This window comes from Egretta garzetta, unplaced genomic scaffold (genome assembly GCF_000687185.1).
Source record: "Egretta garzetta isolate BGI_Z169 unplaced genomic scaffold, ASM68718v1 scaffold299, whole genome shotgun sequence".
NCBI classification, from domain to species: domain Eukaryota; kingdom Metazoa; phylum Chordata; class Aves; order Pelecaniformes; family Ardeidae; genus Egretta; species Egretta garzetta.
In genome coordinates, this window is record NW_009260696.1 from 1,785,571 (window position 1) to 1,807,748 (window position 22,178).

At 46.1% G+C, this 22,178-nt stretch overlaps 1 protein-coding gene across 2 annotated transcripts; it reads right to left on the reverse strand.

Moving 5' to 3' along the window:
• Positions 1–19: 19 nt before the first annotated feature.
• On the reverse strand, positions 20–21,669 carry FBXL18 (F-box and leucine rich repeat protein 18). 2 transcript variants are annotated; one of them, XM_009645907.2, is made up of 5 exons: positions 21,632–21,669; positions 21,075–21,275; positions 18,643–20,183; positions 15,548–15,766; positions 20–3,747 (listed from the first exon to the last, which is right to left on the reverse strand). In XM_009645907.2, exons 2-5 carry the CDS (start codon positions 21,225–21,227, stop codon positions 3,591–3,593), a joined length of 2,070 nt encoding a protein of 689 aa, XP_009644202.1. In that variant the 5' UTR covers positions 21,228–21,275; positions 21,632–21,669; the 3' UTR covers positions 20–3,590. The 2 variants fall into 2 exon arrangements, with proteins under 2 accessions (XP_009644202.1, XP_035757226.1); XM_035901333.1 differs by lacking the exons at positions 20–3,747; positions 21,632–21,669 and adding an exon at positions 10,535–10,631 and having other exon boundaries at positions 21,075–21,294.
• Between the last annotated feature and the right edge of the window lie 509 nt (positions 21,670–22,178).

A 22,178-nucleotide genomic window follows, 5' to 3' on the forward strand; every position in this document is an offset into this window, starting at 1 on the left:
GGGCAGGGCCCCCTGCCACAAAGCCCCCTTCCCAAACTGAGCAGTGGATACACTGCCATTTTCTAAAGAGACTGTGAAATCAGCTTTGCAAAGCAGCTGAGGAAGCAATCCTTTAACTCAGAGTCCTTCTAAGAAACCTACCGAAACACTGACGACTTAGCCCCACCGAATTCCCCACTCCAAAACCATTGTCACTCTTCAGGTCTAGACCCTCCCAGCCTGCAGGAACCAAATGCCATCTTGCTAAACAAGACTTTGGACATTAGCAGAGCAGCAAACAACTTCTCATTTTACCCACTAATGGCACTTGTCCCAGAATATCCTTCTCCCAAAGAAGCACGGACACGTCATCCATCGGTGGTCAAAGCAAAGATTTCTTCTGCAGTCCCCAAAGATTGGAGGTCTGATTTGGAGCGCAGCAAGAAACACACCAGCAGGGACTGGGAATCCTGCAGAGGCAGCCCCTGCGAGAAGGGCACCTTCTGTAATTGAATTCATTTATTTTAGACTACGGACAGTGGCATCAGCAGGCTCAGAGATCACCTCATTAGATGCTCACAGAAAGCGGGAGAGAGATTTCTGGAGAGATGGGGACAGAGACCAGAGAAAAGGAGGGGGAATTTCATATTAAATAAAAGCTAGGAACAAAACACCCGTCTCTCTGTTCTCCTCTCCTCCTCTAACGCTGCACGCCAGAGTCTCAGCGCTGAGTGGGCTCCGAGTCCCATATATTGCTCTGCTCAGAACATATGGTGCTATGTTTAATAGCCCGGCTCTGCCAATTGGGGACTATTAGGGTGGGTTCTTTTCCCAGTGTAAATGTTGCAGAATATAAATTGTAATTAACACCGATGCCAAAATAGCACTTAGAGAAAATAAGCACATTATTAACATCTGGTGAATCCTGCCTGGAGTGCAGAAGCAGCGGAAATTCTCACTCACCATAAGAGGATTTGTAGAAGAGATATAGAGCATTGGCCCAGAGTTGGGGAGTCGGGGGTGGAAGGAGTTTTTAGCTCTTCATCACTATTTGTGGTGCTATCTTTATTACCTGTGGGTGACCTTTGCTAGCCCCGATTACAACTGGTAGTGTTTGCATCAGGACTTCTGACCCACTTGCATGAATACAGATGTCTAAACATCATACCCCAGGCAACAGAATAATGGCATTATAAAACACGCCTGATTGCCTGCCCCAATCTAGCAAGACACGAGGCAGATGGGTATCGCTTTGCCAAGCAAAAGGTACAGCATGTTTCATCAGGTTCCTCTGGTCCCCAAGACCAAAGGGCTAATGCCTCCATTAAGCAACACGTGTTTTCTGCTTGCCGCTCTCCCCCAACGCCTGTTTTCCAGCGGGACAGGGACAGGCGAGCTGGCGGTTCTGCCAAACTCTTGCTGGTGCCACAGCCTGTAGGTGGAGGGGAAATCCCTGCTGAGTGTGGGAACGGCCTCGCTCCTGTAGCACACACCAAACGTTGGGATTCTTCCACAGGACAAACCAGGTCCGCTTAGGCATCAGAGCTGGCTCTATACTCTCAGCCTTCCCTCTACCCTGCCCTGAAGCTAGGGGCACAAGGAGGAGAAAGCAGCTTTGCCAATGCTTCAAACCAGGAGAAAGCAGCTTTGCAAATGCTTGCTGCCTAACCCTATTTATTCTAGGAAAGAAACCCAGACAAAAAGGAGGCAGAGCTGAAGTAGCCTGAACTGGACAGAGTAGCAGCTCGCGTTCCTGCCAAAAAAGGATGTCTGATTTGCTGAAGTGATGGAGGAGGAGAGAAGAAAGTAGTTGGAGAGGGAGACAGAGATTCAAACAGGTGAGTAGTATGACAAGAGGTAGAAAGAACGACCTCATCGGGAGAGTGGGAGAGAAAACAAGTGGCAGGATGCCAAGAACAGGGCACCAGCTTCTCGCACTTACCCGCACGGTGTCTAACCTGAGGCAAAGTCTCAAATACTTTGGCAGTGAACGCAGCTCATCTGCAGTCATTCTCGGAGGAGCACAAGCTGGCCTCAGCACCTTGTTACCGACCGCAAACCAGAGCCTGCTGCTGGCACCCTGTCCTGAGTGGGGAAGGGAGAGAAATCCAGGGCAGACAGCAAATGGGTGCAGGGGTTAGTTTTAGCAATGCACAGACTTGTGCTAGTAGGAGGCTAACATTAACCTGCTCGTTAACACCATAACCTATCTGAGCACAAGGGTTACCACAGTCTGGCTCAAGATTTACACGAGCAAGACAGATTTCCAGGCAGGTTCACACCTGACTGATGGGAAAGTAAAGAGCTGTGAGTTGCAGTTTGCTCTAAAATCTATCCCATCAGACCAGGCTTCCTATGAACCGCTAATCACAGAACAGCGTTTGGGAGACGGCAACTTGTGTAGAAAATGCTGACAAGGACATCATCTTTGGATGACACTGGGTCTCCCCAGAAAAACACTGCTCAACACATTAGGGAGCGTTTAGGAGATTACGGGTGGAGAAGTTAAGACAGCTCCGGTTGATAGCTGTTTTGCAGCAGACAGACCCAGTGCGCTTACCACAAAATACTCCAGCAAAAGGGAAACCTGACTGCCACCCAGAAACGCCGCTCCAGGAATTCATAACTCAGCTTTTGGTACAGCTGTCTGATGCTTTCAAAAGTGCTCAGTAAATAAGGCAATATGAAAGTGATCCAGACCACTACTGATGCCCGAGGAAGTTCTGTGGAGCAGAGAAGCTGACTGAAATCACACTGTGAAAATACTTCATAACATCTCTAAAATTAGCATGAATTCAAGGCATGGGATCTAAGGACAGAACTGGAACACTACATTCTCATCTACACTGCAAGACAGACTGCATTAAAATCAGATCTGAGCCTCAACTTATTCACTGTAGGTACCATCTACCCTAGGACAAGGATTTCCAAAAGAGCTGAGAACTTCTTCCACCAGATAAACTGATAGAAACAGCATCAGCAAGAACATACCATGGTTGAGGCGCTAATGACCTTAATTTGTTATTCCAAAATTAAAAAGAGTCCTTGTGGTACTTCTCAATCAAAACCCCACCACCACCTTTAAATATCTGTGATTGCATGTGTGTGACTACAAATGCATATTTGTAACATAGAAAAGATGTGATGCACTTCAATTGAGCAACATTTTTTTGTGCCTCTTAGCTGGCTTAGGCTTTCTACCTTGCCAAAAACTGACCGAAGCAAAGAATGATTTCCACCAATATCACAAAGCACACTGCCAAAGTACACAGGGGCCTTTAGGAAATACAGGCGACACAGGGGAAAGCGCATCGTTAAGTCAGTTTCTCTTACCTTTAACTTCAGTAAAATAACAGAGAAATTCATATTGACCACAAGGAAATACTCATCAGATTCCAAAAGCCTTTGAGACAGAATTTTCAGATGCAAGCAATATCCAATAGATGTTTCCCCACTGCAAAGGACCAGCTTTTTTTATTTTGCAATTGCAGCTATGTAAAGTGATTGTACAGCATCCAGTGAGGTGGCCAGGAGCTGAAGATGGGGAATCCAGGCCAACAAGAAGCTATTTCACGTGTTCACGCTGACTGTCCTTTTCCATGCTGTGACAGTCACCACCACAAGTTGGGAGGTTCCTCGGCCACTCTGCTTTTAAACAAGGTAATTTCATCCAAGTGCCGCATGGGGACATCTCTGATGACCTCTGTCAAGTCCTCATGAAGCAGAGGGAAAATGACAACATTTAATGCAGGGCGGTCCTCCTGGAAACTAAATCAGACACAGGTTATTAGCTGAGGAGAAACACAAATTCTCCAGTGCAAGAGAAGGGGATTGCATGGATATAGATCATGCAGCGGTGGGAGCAAGGGAGGGTTGTTCAGAGGAAGCAGGAGGGGCAGCTGGAAGTCAAGGTCTCCCACTCTCCTGTGTGTCAGCCGGGAGTGCAGGCTGGGCTTGCATCCCTTTTCAGTGAGTCTGTTGAGCTGACACAAGCCCAAACTGGGCCTAACATGGGGAGGGAGGAAGAAGTATTTTTAAATCAATAAGTAAATAAATCACAACGTACAGGTATTCTTAGAAGACCAGAGATCCTAAGAGCTCTGCCAAAACTGGGCAAGGTGCTCAGAGATAACAATTTAAACTACCTACAAACCAGTGGCAAGTTGCAGAGCCATTAAGAAAATCAGGCCATAGCAGTGCCAGGCATTCCCTCAGGGCTGAGCCTGGGATTATCACTTCAGACTGGGTTGTTCTGCATGCAGAGTCTACACTCTGCAATTAGAGCACAAGCAAGTTTAGAAAGCTCTGACCTGCAGATAAGCATTTGAGTGTGCGCACGCACACGCACTGCAGCCTCTTTTTTAATCCAAGTTGCAGAAAACCTGTCTTGGCACCACAGGAATTTGCTCTAACAGAAATGCACATCAGTGTCCATTTGCCACTTGGCTTTGGGGTTCCAGTTTCTGAATCTACAGCCTTAGCCTTTTGGTCGCCTCTTAGAGAAATCTGCGTTTTCCTCCTACTCTCCCAGCTCTTCTTGCCAACATCACATCACTGGGTCTGCCTTCCAGCACACATCCCAGACCTCGCAAGCGAGAGGCCTGATAAGACAACATGAGAGAGGAGCAGCAGGGTTATAACTACAGAGCAGAGGAAGAGAACAGCAAAAGTTAAATCCATTTATATAATGTAAAAAGAGCCATACAAAGAGAGTCCAAGTCCCCATCAGCAAGTACTCTACATGATAGCAACCTGGTGAGTAAGAGAACATGGGGGAAGAGAAATAGTATTACTCAGCGTAGCATAACAAGAGTTCAGTCTTTTAAAGCTGGGAGGTAAAGGGAAGTTATGCTATAGCTTAAGAGTTACACCCTTAAGATTAAAAGACTTGTGACGATTAGCCCCATGCCACTAAGATGTTTCCTCCGAACCATGTGTGACAAGGGCCAGTTCATTATCGCTTTAAAGGAGGCAGAGTCAAACTCGCAGCATCATTCCCTTGAGGCTGAACCAAGTTGTGTTGGGTCAAAAGAGGAGTTCACTGCTCAACAAACTTCTCTTCTACAGATGCGTGTCTGGAAAACTCCCAGCTCATCTCCAGCTCTGAAACAGCCAAGACTTCTGTCAAACAGAGAAGGAACGGCTGGAGATTCAGCTACTGGAAACACACGTGAAAATCCCAACTAGCAGTACAGACAGCTGAAGAAAAGGCCACAAGAGACTGGCATTTCCCAGGGAGATAGAAAGGACGTTCCCATCCACAAATGGTTTGGAGTAGAGCTGCCAAAAATGTAGCAGAGAAAATCCCATTCCAAGGCTAGTTGCTCAGTCCTCGTGGGTTAAATTAATTTGCCTGAATATAACTAGTTGCAGGAGTAAGGATTTCCAGCAACAAAACTACCCGGGGCAATTTTATATCTCTCTGCATCACAGAGCTGCCCTTCATGCCTCATGCCTAAGGGCTGGCAGAAAAAGACACTGCTCCTTGAGTGGATCTGGGGGCTTGTGGAGGAGCTACGCAGTTTCTTACTTCCACAGCACTGCCTACAAGAAATCAACCAGCAAATAACCGTTGATCCGGGAGGCAGTTGGTAAGGTCTGCAGTGAAATTACATAAAATACAGCAAATGTCTCTTTAATAGTCCCTCCTCTGCCTCAGCTCTTCATGTTTCTTATCCAACACCACAGTCCTGCAGAGAAAATCATGTTAATAGACCAAGTTTACTGAAGTTCAGCTAGGAAGAAACAGCCATCTCCCCAAGGCAAAGAAACCTCTGCTTCTCTCTTTGTATATAGACTCTCCCAAATTAGATCTGCATGCTGCCTTCTCACCATATACAAAATTGTCGTTTATAAGCAGCCTTTACATGTAGCTATAAAAACGAGAACCTAGACAAGTTTACATGACAATCTGCCACCAAGACAACTGAAAAACCTCAACACAGTAAGTATACCTTCCAAAGAGGCTGGATTTATATGAGAGGTTTGAACTTGATCTTAAAAAAAAGAAAAAAAAAGAAAAAGAAAAAAAAAAAGAAAGCTTTGTAATTTTCTCCCCCCCTCAACAGGAAACTGTATGTTACTGCAAACCTTGTAAATTCCATACCCCAGCAAGTTGACGCCGGAGAATTCTTTCCATGTACAATTTGCGTGATTTAAGAAAAAAAAAAAAAAAATCAAATGCACATGGTTCACTATTATTCTCAGCTAAATGTGCGTGCAAAGCCTCTCCTTTAACTGCCTGTTAAAAAACACCCTGATTTTAATGAGCAGCTGTCATAATGTTAAATTGGGATTAGCAGTTCCCAAAAGCAGACTCCCTCTGCAATCTATGCTCCTTTAGTCCTTCCCCGGAAGGCAATTCCTTTCTTCGTACACCTGTCCAGGTGGGCTAGATTAAGTAAGAAGCACTTAGAGCACTAGTTCAAAAGGCCCCAGGCATGGGGAGGAGATAACAAGAAGGGGAAGAGATTGAGTTAATGAGTTGCAGAATAGCTCCTGTAATCTTCTTGACGGTTCTTTCCTCATTCCACACCTGGATGGACTTCAAACTGGATCTACCTCTGCAAGCGCATGGCTTGTAAAATTAAAACCCGAAGGACAGAGAAGGATGTCGACCTGGGGAGACAAAAGAGCTGCAGTTTCAGACATGAAACCCTGCTTTTATTCCAAGGGAAAGAAGCCAAGGATATGCTTGCTTGCTTTCTCCTGCAAAACCTTCAGACTAAACTCATCATGATTAATTAAATGAAAGCAAGTTTTCTAGGCAACTAACTAGCAGCCCCTTCAAAACAGATCCTTTAATGAGAAACAATGACTGGGATAACAAAGAAAATACCCCCAACACACACATATTCTCCAGCACAGCCTCTGGTCCAGCAGAGTAAACACCAAGCCAACAACCACCCAGTGGTAACTTTTACAAGGAGGTCTTTGAAATGTCCTCGTTTGGATGTGGACACACAGTGGTCCTGGCTTCAGCAGCTGGCTGGAATCATCCATGGAGCTGGGAAACGAGCAGCGAAGGGCACCCTGTGTCATAAATTCCTCCTGGCATCAGCAGAGGTATAACCTCACACTACAGTTAGATCTTGAGCGGGTTGCATGTAGTTGAAAGGGTTAACGGCGCTTTGTTATTTGTCTCCAAAATTATCCCAGAACAGGTGTGGACTGGACACAGTAAGGTTATTTTCAAGTGAACAGCTTGGTAAATAGCCTAAACTACGGTCTCAATTACTTCCAACCAGCGTGGCAGGATCCAATATGTAGGTCAGGGACAAAGTCAAAAAGAAAGAGTAAAAGTCTAGAGCAAGGCTGCACTTTGATCAGATTTCCTCGATTTTAGCAAGACAAAAGAGTCACTCCCTGGAATGCAGTTATTTCCTGGCAAACACTTAGTGTGTGTTTTCAGACATACCTCTCCAGAGGGGCCAGTGAGTCCCCAGGACTCCACCTGCTGATGGAGCTAAAGGGCAGCCCAGGGCCATAGGAGAATCTCACCAGAGAGCCTGTAACGATGGATTACGCCCCCCCGCAACTCTCTGCACCACGGACCCCAGAAGACGACAAGCTCCACTGCGTTAGGTGCTGCTCAAACTTCTCTTCTCTTACTTGTAAGGAAAGCATTACTTGGAAGGCAGTATTTGGGACTGAAGAATGTATTTCCCCTTGAGATTTCCAGAGAAACCGAAGAAAAGCCCCACGCCAAATTCAGACGTTTCAGCACATCCCACTTCACAAAAGCTGGCGAGCAGGAATAAGGACACACAAGGTGGTATAATTAAGCAATGGCAACAAAAGCAGCACACATCAGATAAAACAAGGAAATACGGTGTATCAGGAGTGGATCAGGGCCAGATTTTTGAACTCCACAAACTGAGATGAGCTTACGGGAAAAAAGGCTCTAGAGAAGGAGAGTAAGGAAGTAAACCAGGAGAAACTTAATTTAGGGGAACAGCACAGCGGGGATGGAGCAGATGTGGACTTCGGTTTGCCTGACTCTCACAAATGCAAACCAATCTCTGCTGCAGTCGCATACCTTCTCCCCCCTCCATTTAGACCTCCCCCACAGGCTGGTGAGCTGCTTCTGAAGAGGCACAAGATTCCCAAGAGAAGAGAATTCAGACCAACTCATTTTTTGCCCTGTACACAGCTCTTCCACCTACATGGACAAAAACCTTGTTAATCCTCCGCCAGGCACAGCATAAATCTGTTTTCACTGGAAGACGCTCACATCTGAAAGTTCAAATGTGGCATCTGTCTTGAAAGCTTCAGCCAGCCTACCTGAGCCATCCCTGCAGCATGGCATGGTGGAACGGAGAAAGAGCCAGGACAAGCTGGAGCGGCTGACAAGTGGCACGACCCAACAGACAGACAGACAGACAGACACACACACACACTTTTCTCATCTTTTCAGGGAAGGCCAGACATACAATTAAAATTTGTTCCACTGGCCATGCCCTGAACTCAGTACCAGGGAACTGCAAAAGCTCTCCTTGCTTACAGTGACTGCCAATAATGCAAAATTAAGCTTCCCCGGAGCATCTTCCAGCCATGCCAGAGAAACTGCTGGTGAGATTCCCCCAGGCCCCTTCCGCTGTGAGCAGGGGGGACCCTTGCCCCCCACTCATCCCCCAGAAGCCTCTCAAGAGGGGTCCAAAGCCTCCACACACTGACTCTAAAGCAGACACGTTCCTTACTGCCATTCCCACTTCCAACCCTGCCAGAGTACCAGTCCTGAGCAGACTTCATTTTCTAACCTCAGAAACAGACTTCAAAAGTTCCCGAGGAAAGCTGTTGCAATTCCTCAGGTTGCTCTTAACTCCACACAATGAGATATTTCCCCCATAAAATGTTTTCCTTTCTTCTGCCCCCTCATGTCTACGTGGACAAACTGGCATTCTCCCAAGGCCTGCGATTTCCCCTCACCTGAAGTCCCATCACCACAGCCTCCAACCTGAGACGAAGGGGCGTAGATGGGACTCGAAGTCATTCGCACTCAACACTGCCAACTGTCCCACTATCTTCCATGCAGCATCCTCTGCCACCGCATCGTGTCATGGGGAAGGAGCAATACACGTCAAGACTCACCCCGAGTAAAGGCAAATTACATCTCTCTACTGTGGTTTCTCTCTGTAAGGCATGAATGACACTCCGCTACTTCTCCTGTGAGCCGAGGTTTATATCAAACATGCTTGCAGATTGAGGTTCTTACATTATTTTGCTAGCTGAACTCTACATCAGTCAAATGTGACCGGATAACTAGAGGGGGAGGGAGTAAGAACCCAAAGAGCGATGCCAGAGCGCCCAGGACACGTCCTAGGGGAGTGCTCTGCCAGAGCAAGCTGAAAGTTATTTCCTAATCTCTTCCACAAATTAAAAAGCTACTGCAATAACTGCTCAATTAGATTTATTTTACTATGGAAATGCTTTAAAGCTGCAGTTAATGCTTCCGTTCAGCCTTTTACACCCTCATGAAGAGAAAGCACGACAGTACTATTCCAATATTATTTCTCAGCCAAGAGGGAGAGGACACTCCTTGGAACCTATTTCATGCACAAACCAATCTAACCTCTAAGGAGGGTTTCAGGACTGAATTCCCTTCAAAACACATGAGCTAGCAGTTAGAACAAGCCATTTGGGTCAACCACAGGAATGTATTTAAGAAAATGGTATGTTAGTACCCCCAAAAGAAGATACATTAATATGCCAAATTGGGGATGGTCCCACAAGCCGTGCTGGCTTTTAAAGTATCTGAACCCACCCATAAATGACATCCCCGGTAGAAGCAAAGGTGTCTGGGCCACACCTCAAGCAGAGTCAGCCTTCGCCAAGCCCGCCAACGAATTCTTGGGTAACGCAAGCTGACAAGGATGCAGTTTGTTATTCAGTCTGTGACAGAATGATTCAGGGGTTTCTAAGAGCAGGAAATGAAACAGACAATGAAAGCTGGAACAGGATGCTAATGATTCACTACACCAGCCTAGCGATACATTAAGTCTTCTGCAATCAGACGCAGGGCCTGAGCCCACAACATGCTTAGGCTAGCGAGTGGGATTGGCAGCGACCACGCTGGCTCTGGGATCCAGGAAAGCCAGCAGTATACGGAGAGGGACTTTTTCAAGGTCAGAAGGAAGAAAAGGTTGTGAAGGGATGCAAAACCAGCTTGGAAATCTCAAATAAGCCCTGGGTGGTAATAGCAGCTTTTTGCAGTGTCAGTACAATTGCACCGGTCAGGTGGGCAGTGCAGGAGGGACGCTCGAGGACTCTGCTGAATTCAAAGATGATCTTGCACTCACTCACTGCCCTAACAGCCCCCTCCCACCCAATCTAACAGTAAAAAGGATTACCCAAGGGCTTTTCTGAGGCTGAGCCCCCAGTGAGAATCCAGGCGAGAGGAATACTGCAGGGGTATCCAGGGCAATAGCAATATGGGAGGGGGGAACGCTTAGCTCTGAGGTGAGCAAAAATTCACTTGTGATAGTTCTGTCCTGCGCCAAACACCAGGAAAGGGACTGGCTCACTCAGCACTTACCAAATTCTCAGTTTCATCCCCATGATCCCACCTGGAATCCCTATTTCTGCCACTGAATCCCAGGAGGCTCTTTCATCCCTTCAGCAAGCATCACGGTGCTCTCAGCGACACAGGGCCACTGCAATCAGCAGTTTAAGAAAAGGCAAGATTCAGCCAAGCGTTTCATGTTAAAAAAGGACAATAACAAGCAGGGCAAAATTTAGGTAATGCTACAGAAGCTTGAATAGTAAGATCTAATTCAGACTGAAACAGCTATTCCTGGAAAGTGGCAGGAGTTCTATTGTGAAAGTCACTTCAAACTAAGCGGTGCTCATACCTGACACAGGCAGAAGAAGGAAGGTTAAGTTAGTGTTTCTCTTTCTCTGGGTCTTGGATCCCCAGAACAGGCAGATTGTCTTAAAACAGTAAAATTCTCGGCACTTTCCAGCACTGGTTAACCCTCCGAGTCACCTGAGTCACACACTCACTTTGCAAAGCCATTTGCTGGAAACAGGTAGCCAGGATGGCTAGGGGAACAGGGGCAGGCAGTTTGAGCTAGGACTGCCAGCCCCCCCCTCCCCACCCCACAGCTCTTGGGGGACACCGCAGCAGGAGCCCAGCCAGCCCCAGCCCCCTGCACCTTCTCCCAACAGCTATCAGACCCCAGGAGATGACAACAGCGCTTTTGGGAGACGTGAGCGGCTGAGCCCAGCTACCCACCCACCTCCCCAAAACATACGTCAGCTCCACCGCAATCTCTCGCTTCCTGACCACACTCTCTATCATGGCTTAACTTGGATTGCATTTCTATAAATCACAACTCACCTCCATGCCTTGACACTTTCCCCCTATGTATGAAGAATCCCTAATGACATCACGCTCTCAGAGAATTTTTGTTTTGCTTTGAGGTTTTTTTCTTTACTGTTGCTTTCTTGATCTTTTCCAAGGTGTTTTTTCAAGGACTTTTCACAGGCTTGCATTGTCTGGTTGTTGTAGAGTCCTTGAAATCATTAGAATGATAGGAGCTATCTAAACACTTAAGCTAAAACCGACAAAATTCTAAAGGAACACAGTGGAAAATAAAATCTGTCCTTGAGGCCAAGGGGATATTTGCCAAATCATTTCCTATCCCCTCTTCCAGCCTGTTTTCTGCTGGTAAGCTTCACCAGGAAAGCAACTTCTCCTGCACATTTGTGAAGTTCTCACTAACCACACCAGGTAGCTGTGCAGCCCCGAAGTCATCCAAATTCCTTGCCCGCAAGATTTCTGGGGCAGAGGAATACAGGCGTATAAATACGATTATTCAGCATGCAACACATCAGTAAGCAGTGGGACACCTTCCATAGGTCACAGCTCCATCTACTGACTATTTCACAAAATAACAGCGTGGAAACCCTCGGGGAAAGCTTGGAAGCAAGCCCGGTCCCCTCGGACTGGGCTTTGGCCACACGGCTCCTTGCAAGCATTTTAGAAAGAATCCCAGCACTGCAACTGAGCCCCAAAGGGAGAAGCAAATCTCCCTTTTCTGCAAAGAAGCCTCTTTGCAGAGCAACAGGTCTGGGGTCATGCTTGAACCTACAACTGTGGGTCCTCGCATTGTGGTATTGTAGTGTTTCTGGAATTACCGCTGCAGTGGTTTTAACAGAAGAGCGATTTTAACAGACAACATGTGCTTGGAGCTAAGCACTTTGGCAAAGTTAGGGTCCAAGCATAAAAGGGGAAACATTGTCTTCGTTAGATCCACTACTATCTGAAGTGTGGCAGCGGCTGAGCACCATGTGACAGGAAAAAAGTCATTTTATAGAGAATCTGAGACTAGACCACTGTCACATGTGAAATCTGAGGAAGATCAGGGAAGTAGATATGAATCACTCAAGCCCCATCTCTCACTGTTATAACCACTAGGCCCTTCTTATGTGCGCAGAGTATCTCCCTGAACCAGAAAGGGGATTACCCCTCCCATTCACACAAAAGAAAAAAGAATAAAGAAAAAACACTGCAATGATTTATCTGCCCAGAGGGAAACTAAAGCTCAGAGGAGACCTTGCCCTTGCAAGCCTCTTGTTTGCTGATGAAGACTCCAGATGAGTGCTGTTCTGCTTACTGTGTTACATTGCAAAAGAGGCGGAACTGAATCAGAGGCTTTTAATGACTTAAATACATAAATTACTTTGTCCCAAATAGCAGCAAACTTCAACCAGAAAACTGCCCACAAGAAAGCTAGACACCGCAGGGCCTGGTTTAGAACTGTCACAAGACTAACAGACACGAGAACAACTCTCTTTTCAGGCCAGTAGAACAGAAATACATAATACTAACCTTATTTTACAGTCAAAGGGAGGAGTTTGAGAATCAGTTCGGGCTTTAAGCCATCAGTGTGATGCAGGAGATTTAATACCCAAGCTCCCATCACCACACCCTGTATATACACCATCTTCCAGTACAACTCTGCAGTGGAAACCAGTCTGTTTTCCCCAAATCGATCCCAGCCTCTTCCGTGATCTGAACCCTCCTGTGCATCCACGTCTGAGAAAGGATTGCACTGCACTAGACTGCCTTTTCAAGCCCTCCCAGCTCTACCACCAGCAACAAACTACTGGTGCACACCCAGTCCTAAGCCTTTCCAGTTCCCACTCACATTTCTTCTCTTTTTAGAGGTGTTGGGAGAATGGGAATCGCTTTGTTCCCATCTCCCTGTTCAAAACCAGCAATCACTTGGCTGCTCTCAGCCTAAACAAGATCATCTCCATAGCCCTAAAACAGGAACTCTAACCCCTAATGGGACCCGAGGTATATGGATCAATTCCCCCAGCTCAAGAAAGGGAGCAAACAAAGAAAGGCTCACAGCCTTGCCTTCCCTCTTCTTGCCTCCTCCTTCCCACCCACTCTCCATGTTTTCCCCGCAGAGGCAGCATCTGTGCACATTCCAAACAAAACAAACCAAAAAACAACAAACAAACAAAAAAGGATAAATCACCTTATTTCATTCTGGCACAAGGATATTTAACTTCAAACTCGCTGCCCAATGGGCTCCCCCAAATTAAAACCTGGACTAAAGAGACACTAAGCAGCACATTTTTAGAGGAAGCCATGCTGTGTGAATTAGGGCCTTATCCACAGGTTTAAGCAATGAACTAGCTCACACAGGGATTTTACTGCACGTCTCTTTGCCCTTGGAGTAGTAGACAAAATGCAGTCAAGAGAAAGTCAATTCCTGACCCCATCTGAAGGCACATTTGTGCAAGGATGAGAATGGGATCACTGGAAAAGTCACATGGCTAAAGACTACTGATGGCTCATGGAAGACTCCAGGCTTTGCTTACACATCATTTTCTGTATTTTGTTCCTTCCATTTTATTACTAGAGACAGTTGCATGAGAACTGGATCTTTGTTGCTTAGGAGAGCATCTGCTCCCACTGCTTATCCTCCTCCTGAAGTCATAATCTTATGTGACATCAAAATCGTTTCCAGAGCCACCAATTACAATGTCATAGAGGATTATGACTTCAGGTGTAGAATTTGCAGTGGGAGCAGATGCTCTCTTCAGAGAAGAAAAAAAAAACAAACACCAAACCCCTTCAAAAAATCCTGTTTTCATACAAACGTCTCTATTAATAAAAATACAAAAGAAGAAAAATAGTATGACAGCCAGAACTGTTGCTAAATATAAAAATAGTTTTTAACATTTCCACGAGGCATCAGCTGCTCTTTGGAATGTTCCCAGGGTTTAAATTATTAAAAGGTACAGAATGTAGTGAGAATCCATCCACGACAGAGAAGAAGAGGGAGAAAAGACTGCAGAACAGCGTATTTCTGCTCAGTAAGTGGACATTAAAATTTTGGCCAGTGCTGCAATGGCATCTCAGAGGGGAGGGCAAATAAAAACCGGCAACTGCGGATTCTTGATTCTTTCTAAGGATCCCCAAAGCACAACTGAAATCCACCAAGAAATGTTTTTACAGATATGAAGCCCTGTGAAAAACAAACTCAAAGAATCCTTGTCACATCACAAGGAATTTACTTAGACGTTTCTAACAATCACTATCCCAGAAGGACACAGAGCCTTTGAGAGGCTGTAACAAACAATCTCGTGTGCAGTTTGGTAGGTAGCTAATATAGTCATAGGCTTTTCTGGATTTGATCCGCGGAAACAAGCCAAGTGTAATAAGTCAGTTTGAAGCTGGAGAAAGGCTGGGGAGGAGGAGCACCCTTTAGGATGCAGTAATAATGCCGTGTGATTTGAAATTTTTATTAGAGCTTAACAGGGCAAAGCAACAGTAGGTGACAAAGAAAACAGACTGAAGGCGGAGAAAAAGCCTTATAGAGGAAAAAAAAAAATAATAATGGAAAGTCTGTTGCATGGGAAATATTTTGTAAGATGACTGCCACTATTAGAAGATTTCAAGCCAAGCGTAATTAAAAGCTCTCTTTTCAAATGCAGTTCACGGCTCACACACAAACGTTTCCCACCACGTGAGCCTCAGAACACTGCAAGGGGCCAAGCAAAATGCATTTAAGAACTGCCAAACGTGCAAAGGCAGTTTGTACCAATTCTCCCCCCACACACACCCCCCAAAGAAAAACCCTTCACAACAACCCTTTAAAAGCTTTGAATTGCGCTGGCAGGGGATTATCAGTAAGTGACATTTACAAGTGATTAGAGGACGGAGAATTATCTTAGTCACTTGTGGGAAAGGAGGAAAGCTTCAAGGTCAAATCTCGCAGTACTTAAAATGTCGGCAGATGTTTTGTTTACACGAAAAGTGTCATTTGATTTATGATGGAGCTTTACATCCAGAACTTAAAACTCAGCCAACGGAACTGCAGAGAACATGGGTGGGAACGGAATCAAAAATTCATATAATACCTTCAAATATTTCACTGATTCACTCTTATTAAAATGAGAGGCTAGTTCATGTGCCAAGCAGTTTACACAGTACCTATTAGCTTCTTGGAACAAGTGCTCCAAGCCATATAAACCTTGGCAAGCAAGGAAATGGAGATAAATCTTCAAGAGCTCCAGAAAGCCCACATCAACCCCTTTCCGCACTCACCTCCGGACAATAGATTGCTGAAGATTTTTGCAAACGGTAAGAGATTCTCCCATAAACATGTGGCACATGATGACCTCAAGGCAGTTGGCCATGAATGACATCACTGCGTCAGACTGCAGAGTCCCACTCCGGGAGACGATGCAAAGCCGCTGGAGAGAGGAGCAATGACTCAATGCCTGGAAGAACTGGGCACCGGCACAGAAGTATGGCTGTTCCAGCCTGCAAGAATAAACAAAAACAAGTCAATGGGCAATTCATGCTCAGGCCGCTTTCAGACAAGAGGGAAGACAGCACATTCATGGGGGGCTGGCAAATGGAGCAACCAGTGTCCCCCGCTGCCTGTTTCACTTACATGTGCAATGACCTTCTACCTCCTCGTGCCAGCAGTATGGCATAACAAACCCGGCATTGCAAGCTCAGACCTCTTGCTTGCTAGTTACTCTTGAACGGTGTGTGCTAAAGGACAAGGACACAAGTAGGCAGAAAGGCCTTAAACTGCAAAATTCCAGCACCCACAGGGAGTAACGCTGGTTTTGCAAATTTTCCACAAAGCATGTTGGGTAAGATGGGCCTTACATCTGACCAGCAGATCCGTTCCGGTCTTATGACAAGCACAGCCTGGCTTTTGCTACCTGACATCCACTGAGCAGTTGATACGGATTTAGGGACTTACTGCTCCAGTGTACCATACACTGATCAAACTGGTCCTCTTCAGTTTACTGCCTAGAGAGAAGCAGGCATGAAAAATTCACAATGCACACACGGTGCTGCAGAACTTGGGCCTCTGAACCAAGAGAGTGACCACAGCCAGCCCTTCTGTGGTCAGAGGATGGCAAAGGATCAAAGCTACTGCTTTCCCACAGGAGGAAGAACCATCATCAATGCAACCTTTATCTTAAAGTTGGCCCAGAGAAGAGAAACAGGATCCTCTGTCATGGCTATCCACAATCTTTCATCACAGCCCAGAGCAGGACAACAAAATGACACGGTGGAGGATACCTGACCAACAAGGGGTCCATGCTTTAACTACCAGCATAACTGAATGAATTCCTCACAGAAACCAGTCTGCAGGAAGCAGAACCTGTTCAGGGCCAGTGTCACCAGGAGAGTACGTCTGCTTAGGGCATTTACTGCGAGGCCTCAGAGCACTTGGGAATCCCAGTCACTGGGTCAGCAAGGCCAAGAGCTCCAAGAAGGTTAATCCATGAGGTGATAACAAGCTGTCGGTCTCGACCTGATCTGGATAATCTCTGCGTAGGCTTTTGTAGTACGCAGGGGTATCTCAGCAACTTAATCCTGTTAATTGATAAATTCTGTTTTAGAGTCTCAGCCTGCGACTGCTGGTTAGGTAGCATCACCTGAAGAGTTCCTAAGAGCCCACAAGCGCTTTGGGTAATAGCTTAAAATTAATATTAAGGAAACGGGAAGCCTCCCCAATTTTTCGACAGGGTTATTGGTCCATTTGATGTTTAGGACAAAAAGCACAGAAGCCCCTGCAACCTCACAGTGGGTTTCTAAATTAATCTCTGTGACACGACAGCCATACTTGCAATACTGCCTTTCACTCGCTAGATGACAATGTTGCTTTGGAATATCCCCTTAAACTAGCTTCTCAGCCTATAAAACAGGGAGGGGAAGAAAGGGTAGAAGCAGCAGAGAATTAGTCAAATGAAAAGGAAACTACATTATCAGGAGGAAGTGCTAAACATTAAAATCCTCTTAAACCTATATAAAACCTTAGACTTTACTCAAGAAAGAACAATGAGAGCTTAAATCGAAACGCCTGGTTGTTACAAGGAGACACTCTTGTTCGGCCTTTATTCAAGGCTGTACGCTGCCTCTCATCTTTATTGCTCTTGGCCTCCATTTCAAAGAGGCCTCCTCATTTTCTCTGGAAACTACAGGGCCTAGACTGAGTGAAGCTACACTGCACACCCTCCTTCCCCAGATCTTAGTTCTTCCATGGCTATTTAGTCTCCTGAAGGTTAAAGATACATTCACCTGACCCAAGCCATTAAGCAACTCAATTTCCAACAGCTGCCATCCCTTGGATGAGAGACCAACCTCCTCCTTGCCTGTTATAAATGGGAAGTGGTGGAAAATGAGAACCCTGCTGAGGGGTTTTAGCCACCCTGGCTCCCTTCACTATTGCAACAGATCAGGAACATGCACACAAACACCAGTCTCAGCTGATGAGCAATAATTTTAGTCACACTAACTGTCTTTGTGAGCACAGGAGTGACCTTGCTGTTACTACTGTTAGCATTTTAGACACATTCTGTGAACAGAGGAAGACAACAGGACTGACAGGGTCTAGCAGTTTTACCAACAGAAGCTGATTCAGGGAAAAAAAGAAGAAAAAAAGCATCTTTCTAAAGTAATAATATTTGTGTTCATACAGACTGGTGCAAGGAAACCATCACGGTTCATGCCCTTTGCTTTCATAAGCACATTTTGGCTACTGTGAAGCTCCTTTATGCACCCTTTAGGATCAGAACTTTGGCAGGATCCTTTAAATCCTACCCAGGAGAGGAATACCAACAGGACAAACTCTAAATTTGGAATGTTTTCAATATATTATCAAGAAAAAAAAAAGAAAATAAAAAAATAAATAGGCAAGATTTTAATACAAAGCAAAGGCAGAAAAACATCTCATTGGGAAACCTAAGGAGAACTCTATATTATCTAGACATTGTAAGAGTCACTTCCTTCCTGGAAATTTAAGAGATGTACACGTACACGAAGCCAAAAAGTCAGCAAAGGCATGTAGTATTTAACCTAGCCCTGATGGGCTGCTAGCTCCCAAATATGCAGCATCCACTCTTCCTTATCTAAAAGGAAGGCAGTTGCAGCATAGAGACTTTTTGCTCTTAAAACACTGGTTAAAGGGCATATCCTGAGCCCTCAAGGACAGCATGCAATGCCTTCCCCTTTGCCACAGGTCAGGAAGCAAAATAGCCAAGTTTTCAAGCCATTGCAGTTACTTTTGACCAGAACGGGAACACTCACAGTTTTAACAACAGGCACAACAAACAACACACTACATTTCTGGAGATCCACAAACAAAACGGAGATGTCCAACAGCAGCCCCTCACCTGAGATCTCTCAAACACTTGCAGTGTTTCAGCATGTCCATGAGAGCAGACATATAGACCACTTTCCCCATCATGCCCAGGTTGGCCAATGAAAGAGTCCGCAAATGCTGGCACTGCAATCCAATGTTAATAAGCCCAGAACCAGTAAGAATATTTGGCAGTTGTGCTAAGGTGAGGCTCTGCAAATAAGTCAATTGGCTAATGGCAGCCACCTCTGAATCCCCCACGCTCTGTGCCCGGACACAAGGAGGCAACGAGTTCCGAATTGCTGGCTCGTTGCGGGGCATGGCAGAAGAAAAACTGGACCCAATTATTTCCAAGGTTTCCAAAAATCGGAGGCTTCCCATCAGAGCCCAGAATACCGAAGACTCTATCTTCTGATTTGCCTGGTCCGCTAAGTTCCTTGGATATGTCTGTATCCCGATCCGCACTTTCCTTCCAAACGTTTGGGGCACCAAATTAGATGCTGTGGGAGGCTTTTCCACGTTTGCAGCAACATCTGTAATGGAGCAAACCGGTAGTGCCAACGAGAGCAGGTGCTTTAGCCTGGACAGAAGCTGGCACAAGTGATTCCCTATGCTTTCTGAGCTATGATGGTGAGCTGCAGAGAGGTTGAGGTGTCTCAGGTTGCAGCAAGACACTACCAGGCTTTCCAGAATGCTACTGTCAATGTCATCTTCTGCTTTTCGAAACAAGGACTCCGGAGCCAGACAGTGAACGCAGCCACTGAGATTCAAACTGGTCAAGCTTTTAAGATCCTTCCCACCATTAATAACCCTCTGGATCAGGTGACCACCAGATAAGGTGCATCGGCTAAAGCTGAAGTAAAAAGGGTTGTTGAACTTCAAGTGTTGCAGGAGTCCAGAGCCATTAATCCAGGCTTTGGGCAATTGTAAAGCATCCAGACGTACATTTCGAGCCATAGAGTCCAGGAGGTTCTTAGTGGCTCCCGTCTCCGCAAAGCTACCGGGGGCAGAAATAAGGAAGGCGTGAAGGTTCTCAGGTGTCCGATCACTTAGCACCGCCAAGTACAGCCTCACCACCTCCTGATTAACGTAGCCAGGAGCCAGCCTGGCATAGAAGACGCGGAGGTTCTGGTAATGGGGTACATTGCTCTCACCTACCATTAGCTGCCCAGAGAGCATAAAACCTTCTCGCGAGCGATCAAGGATCTCAAAATAAAGCAGCAGTTTCTCAAGGCTAGTGCAGCACGGAACGACACCGTATGACGGCGTGTAAAGGGTTTGCTTCAATTCCGAGACACGGCTAAGAGTGGCTTTACACTCACTGCTTAGCTGACTGGCATCGAAACCCGGATTTACATCTATCGCCAGGGAGCGCAGGTGTTGGAGCGTGGACAGCATCTTTGAGAGACGGAGAGAGGTGATGTGGCACCCAGACAAGTTCAGTTTTACCAGGTTCTTGCATCGTGTTACGTGATCAATAGTGGAGCTGGGCAGCCAATAGCACCCAGCCATGTTCAGCTGGTAAATCTCTTTTCCGATATCCCTCATCAGTTGCTTCACTTTGTCTTTGTTTACCTGTACTCAAACAAAACCAGATTCAATGAGATATATGGCAACGGGGTGTACCGACTCAGTTTCCCACCTGAAGATGGGGTTAACAGTGGTTAGCACTTAGATTACGTGGCTCATCCAAAGGCCTCAGGAAGCTAACACAGTCTAAGAATTATTATACTGCTGGTAGCTGGCTTAGTCTGCCACGCTTTGGACTCTTAAAATTACACCTCCTTTAGCTTCTTAGTCTGTGCAGTTCTGCATTACTGACTGTGAGGCCAAATCTGTTCAGCAGCTGATAGTGGAATGGAGGAACACCTCCATTTTCTAACAGCAAAGCTATTTCAGCAGAACTAGCTCTCTGTGGAAACTCAAACTGAAAGAACGTTTCCGTTCTCCTTCATCCAGTTTCCTCTTTTGGAAATGAGTAAGAGAGGCTTCCCCTTGCCTGCACTTGGTGATACTATCCTTATAAAACGTACCACCCTTCATTCCCAAGCTTTATTTTTGTTGTAACACATACAAAATTTCTGGCCTAGCTGACTTCATGCCTGACAGCAATACGCACAAGATTTTTTTTGCACAAGAACATGGAAAATGTATTTTGAGAAAATGGTAACTACACAACCACAGCTACAAATGGAAAGTCACATTTACTTTCATTTTAGCTTCCAGAAACACAGAGAAGATACCTTTCACTGACGGTATTTTATATAACTAAGGGAGCACAGAGCTGTTCTAACAAAGCATTCTGGAAAACAAATGCTTTTATAAAACAGTTTATTGTTTATTTGGTTTCAGAATTCAAGAGCAGTTCATTTATGCAGACACATAGGAAAGTTCTACTTCTTGGCATTTTTTCAGAAGTCAGATTTGTCTTCACAGCTAACAGAAGAAGCAAGCTACTCTCCCCACCTTATAGTCTTTCTGAAGTAAAACCGTGTGGGTTAGACTCTTGTCAAGGCAAAGCGTTGCAAGTTTCCTGCAGGTTCTCCTGACGTTCAGGACAAGGTCTGTGCAAGGGACATAGCTGAGGATGTGCAAAAGGATCTCATCCGAGAACTCCATCAAGTTGACGCCATTACTTTCCTCCTCACTCTCCCCACTTACGATGTCCTGGGCAGGGGGGGGAAGAGGGGAGAAAAAGAAAAAAGAAAAAAAAAGAAAAGCTACTAGCTCAGAAACTTCAGCAAAGCTTGTAAGAAAACAGATATCCCGAGTCTCATAAGGATTTATAAAGTGAGACAAAACAGAAACGCTTGAATCTTTAAGTACTTCCATCTGCCTCAAGAAACCAAAAGCTTTCCCTTAGAAAATAATATAGAGGTAGTGCAAAACTTCACACAAAGCCACAGGACCTTCACCTTTGCAATCAGAAAGCGACTGTGTCTTTCTACATCCTTCCTCTAAGTAAGTGCCATCCGTTTCAATAGCCTTAAGAGTTATATAACCATATACGTATAGATACGCACAAACAAAACTGCAGCCCAGCACGGGATCACCCATAGCTCTTCTGCAACATGCTTACGCCTTTACCGTATGAAGCCACACAATTGACAGCTGGGCTCCCATGGGGACACAAGAGCCCCTTTGCTCCTCCACCCCAAGCTGCTTTCCTTTGACACTGGGGGGACAAGAGGCACCCCAGCAACTGCACCCCAAACCTGCCGGGACCGCCTGACAAGGCGGCGATGGGTTGCGCGCTGCCTCGTGCGGTGCAAGGACTGGATGCGGCCCCCGGCCCACCCCACCGTGATGATGGCAGTTTCAGGGGGCGGTTGGGACTTCAGCACCAGGTTTAATAAAGCTCAAACGGGTATTAAAGCTACGGCATCCCCTAAAGGGAAGGGGGGAGCTGGCCCCACCTCGCAGCCCCTGTAACCCCCCCACAGAGGCACCCCAGAGGAGGGCGATTTCGACGCCCGTACCCAGCCCCGCTAGAGGGCGCCAGGCCCGCCTCGGGAACCAGGTCCCCGGGGCCTCTCCACGCCGCCGGGCAGCCCGGGCCGAGCCCCGCGG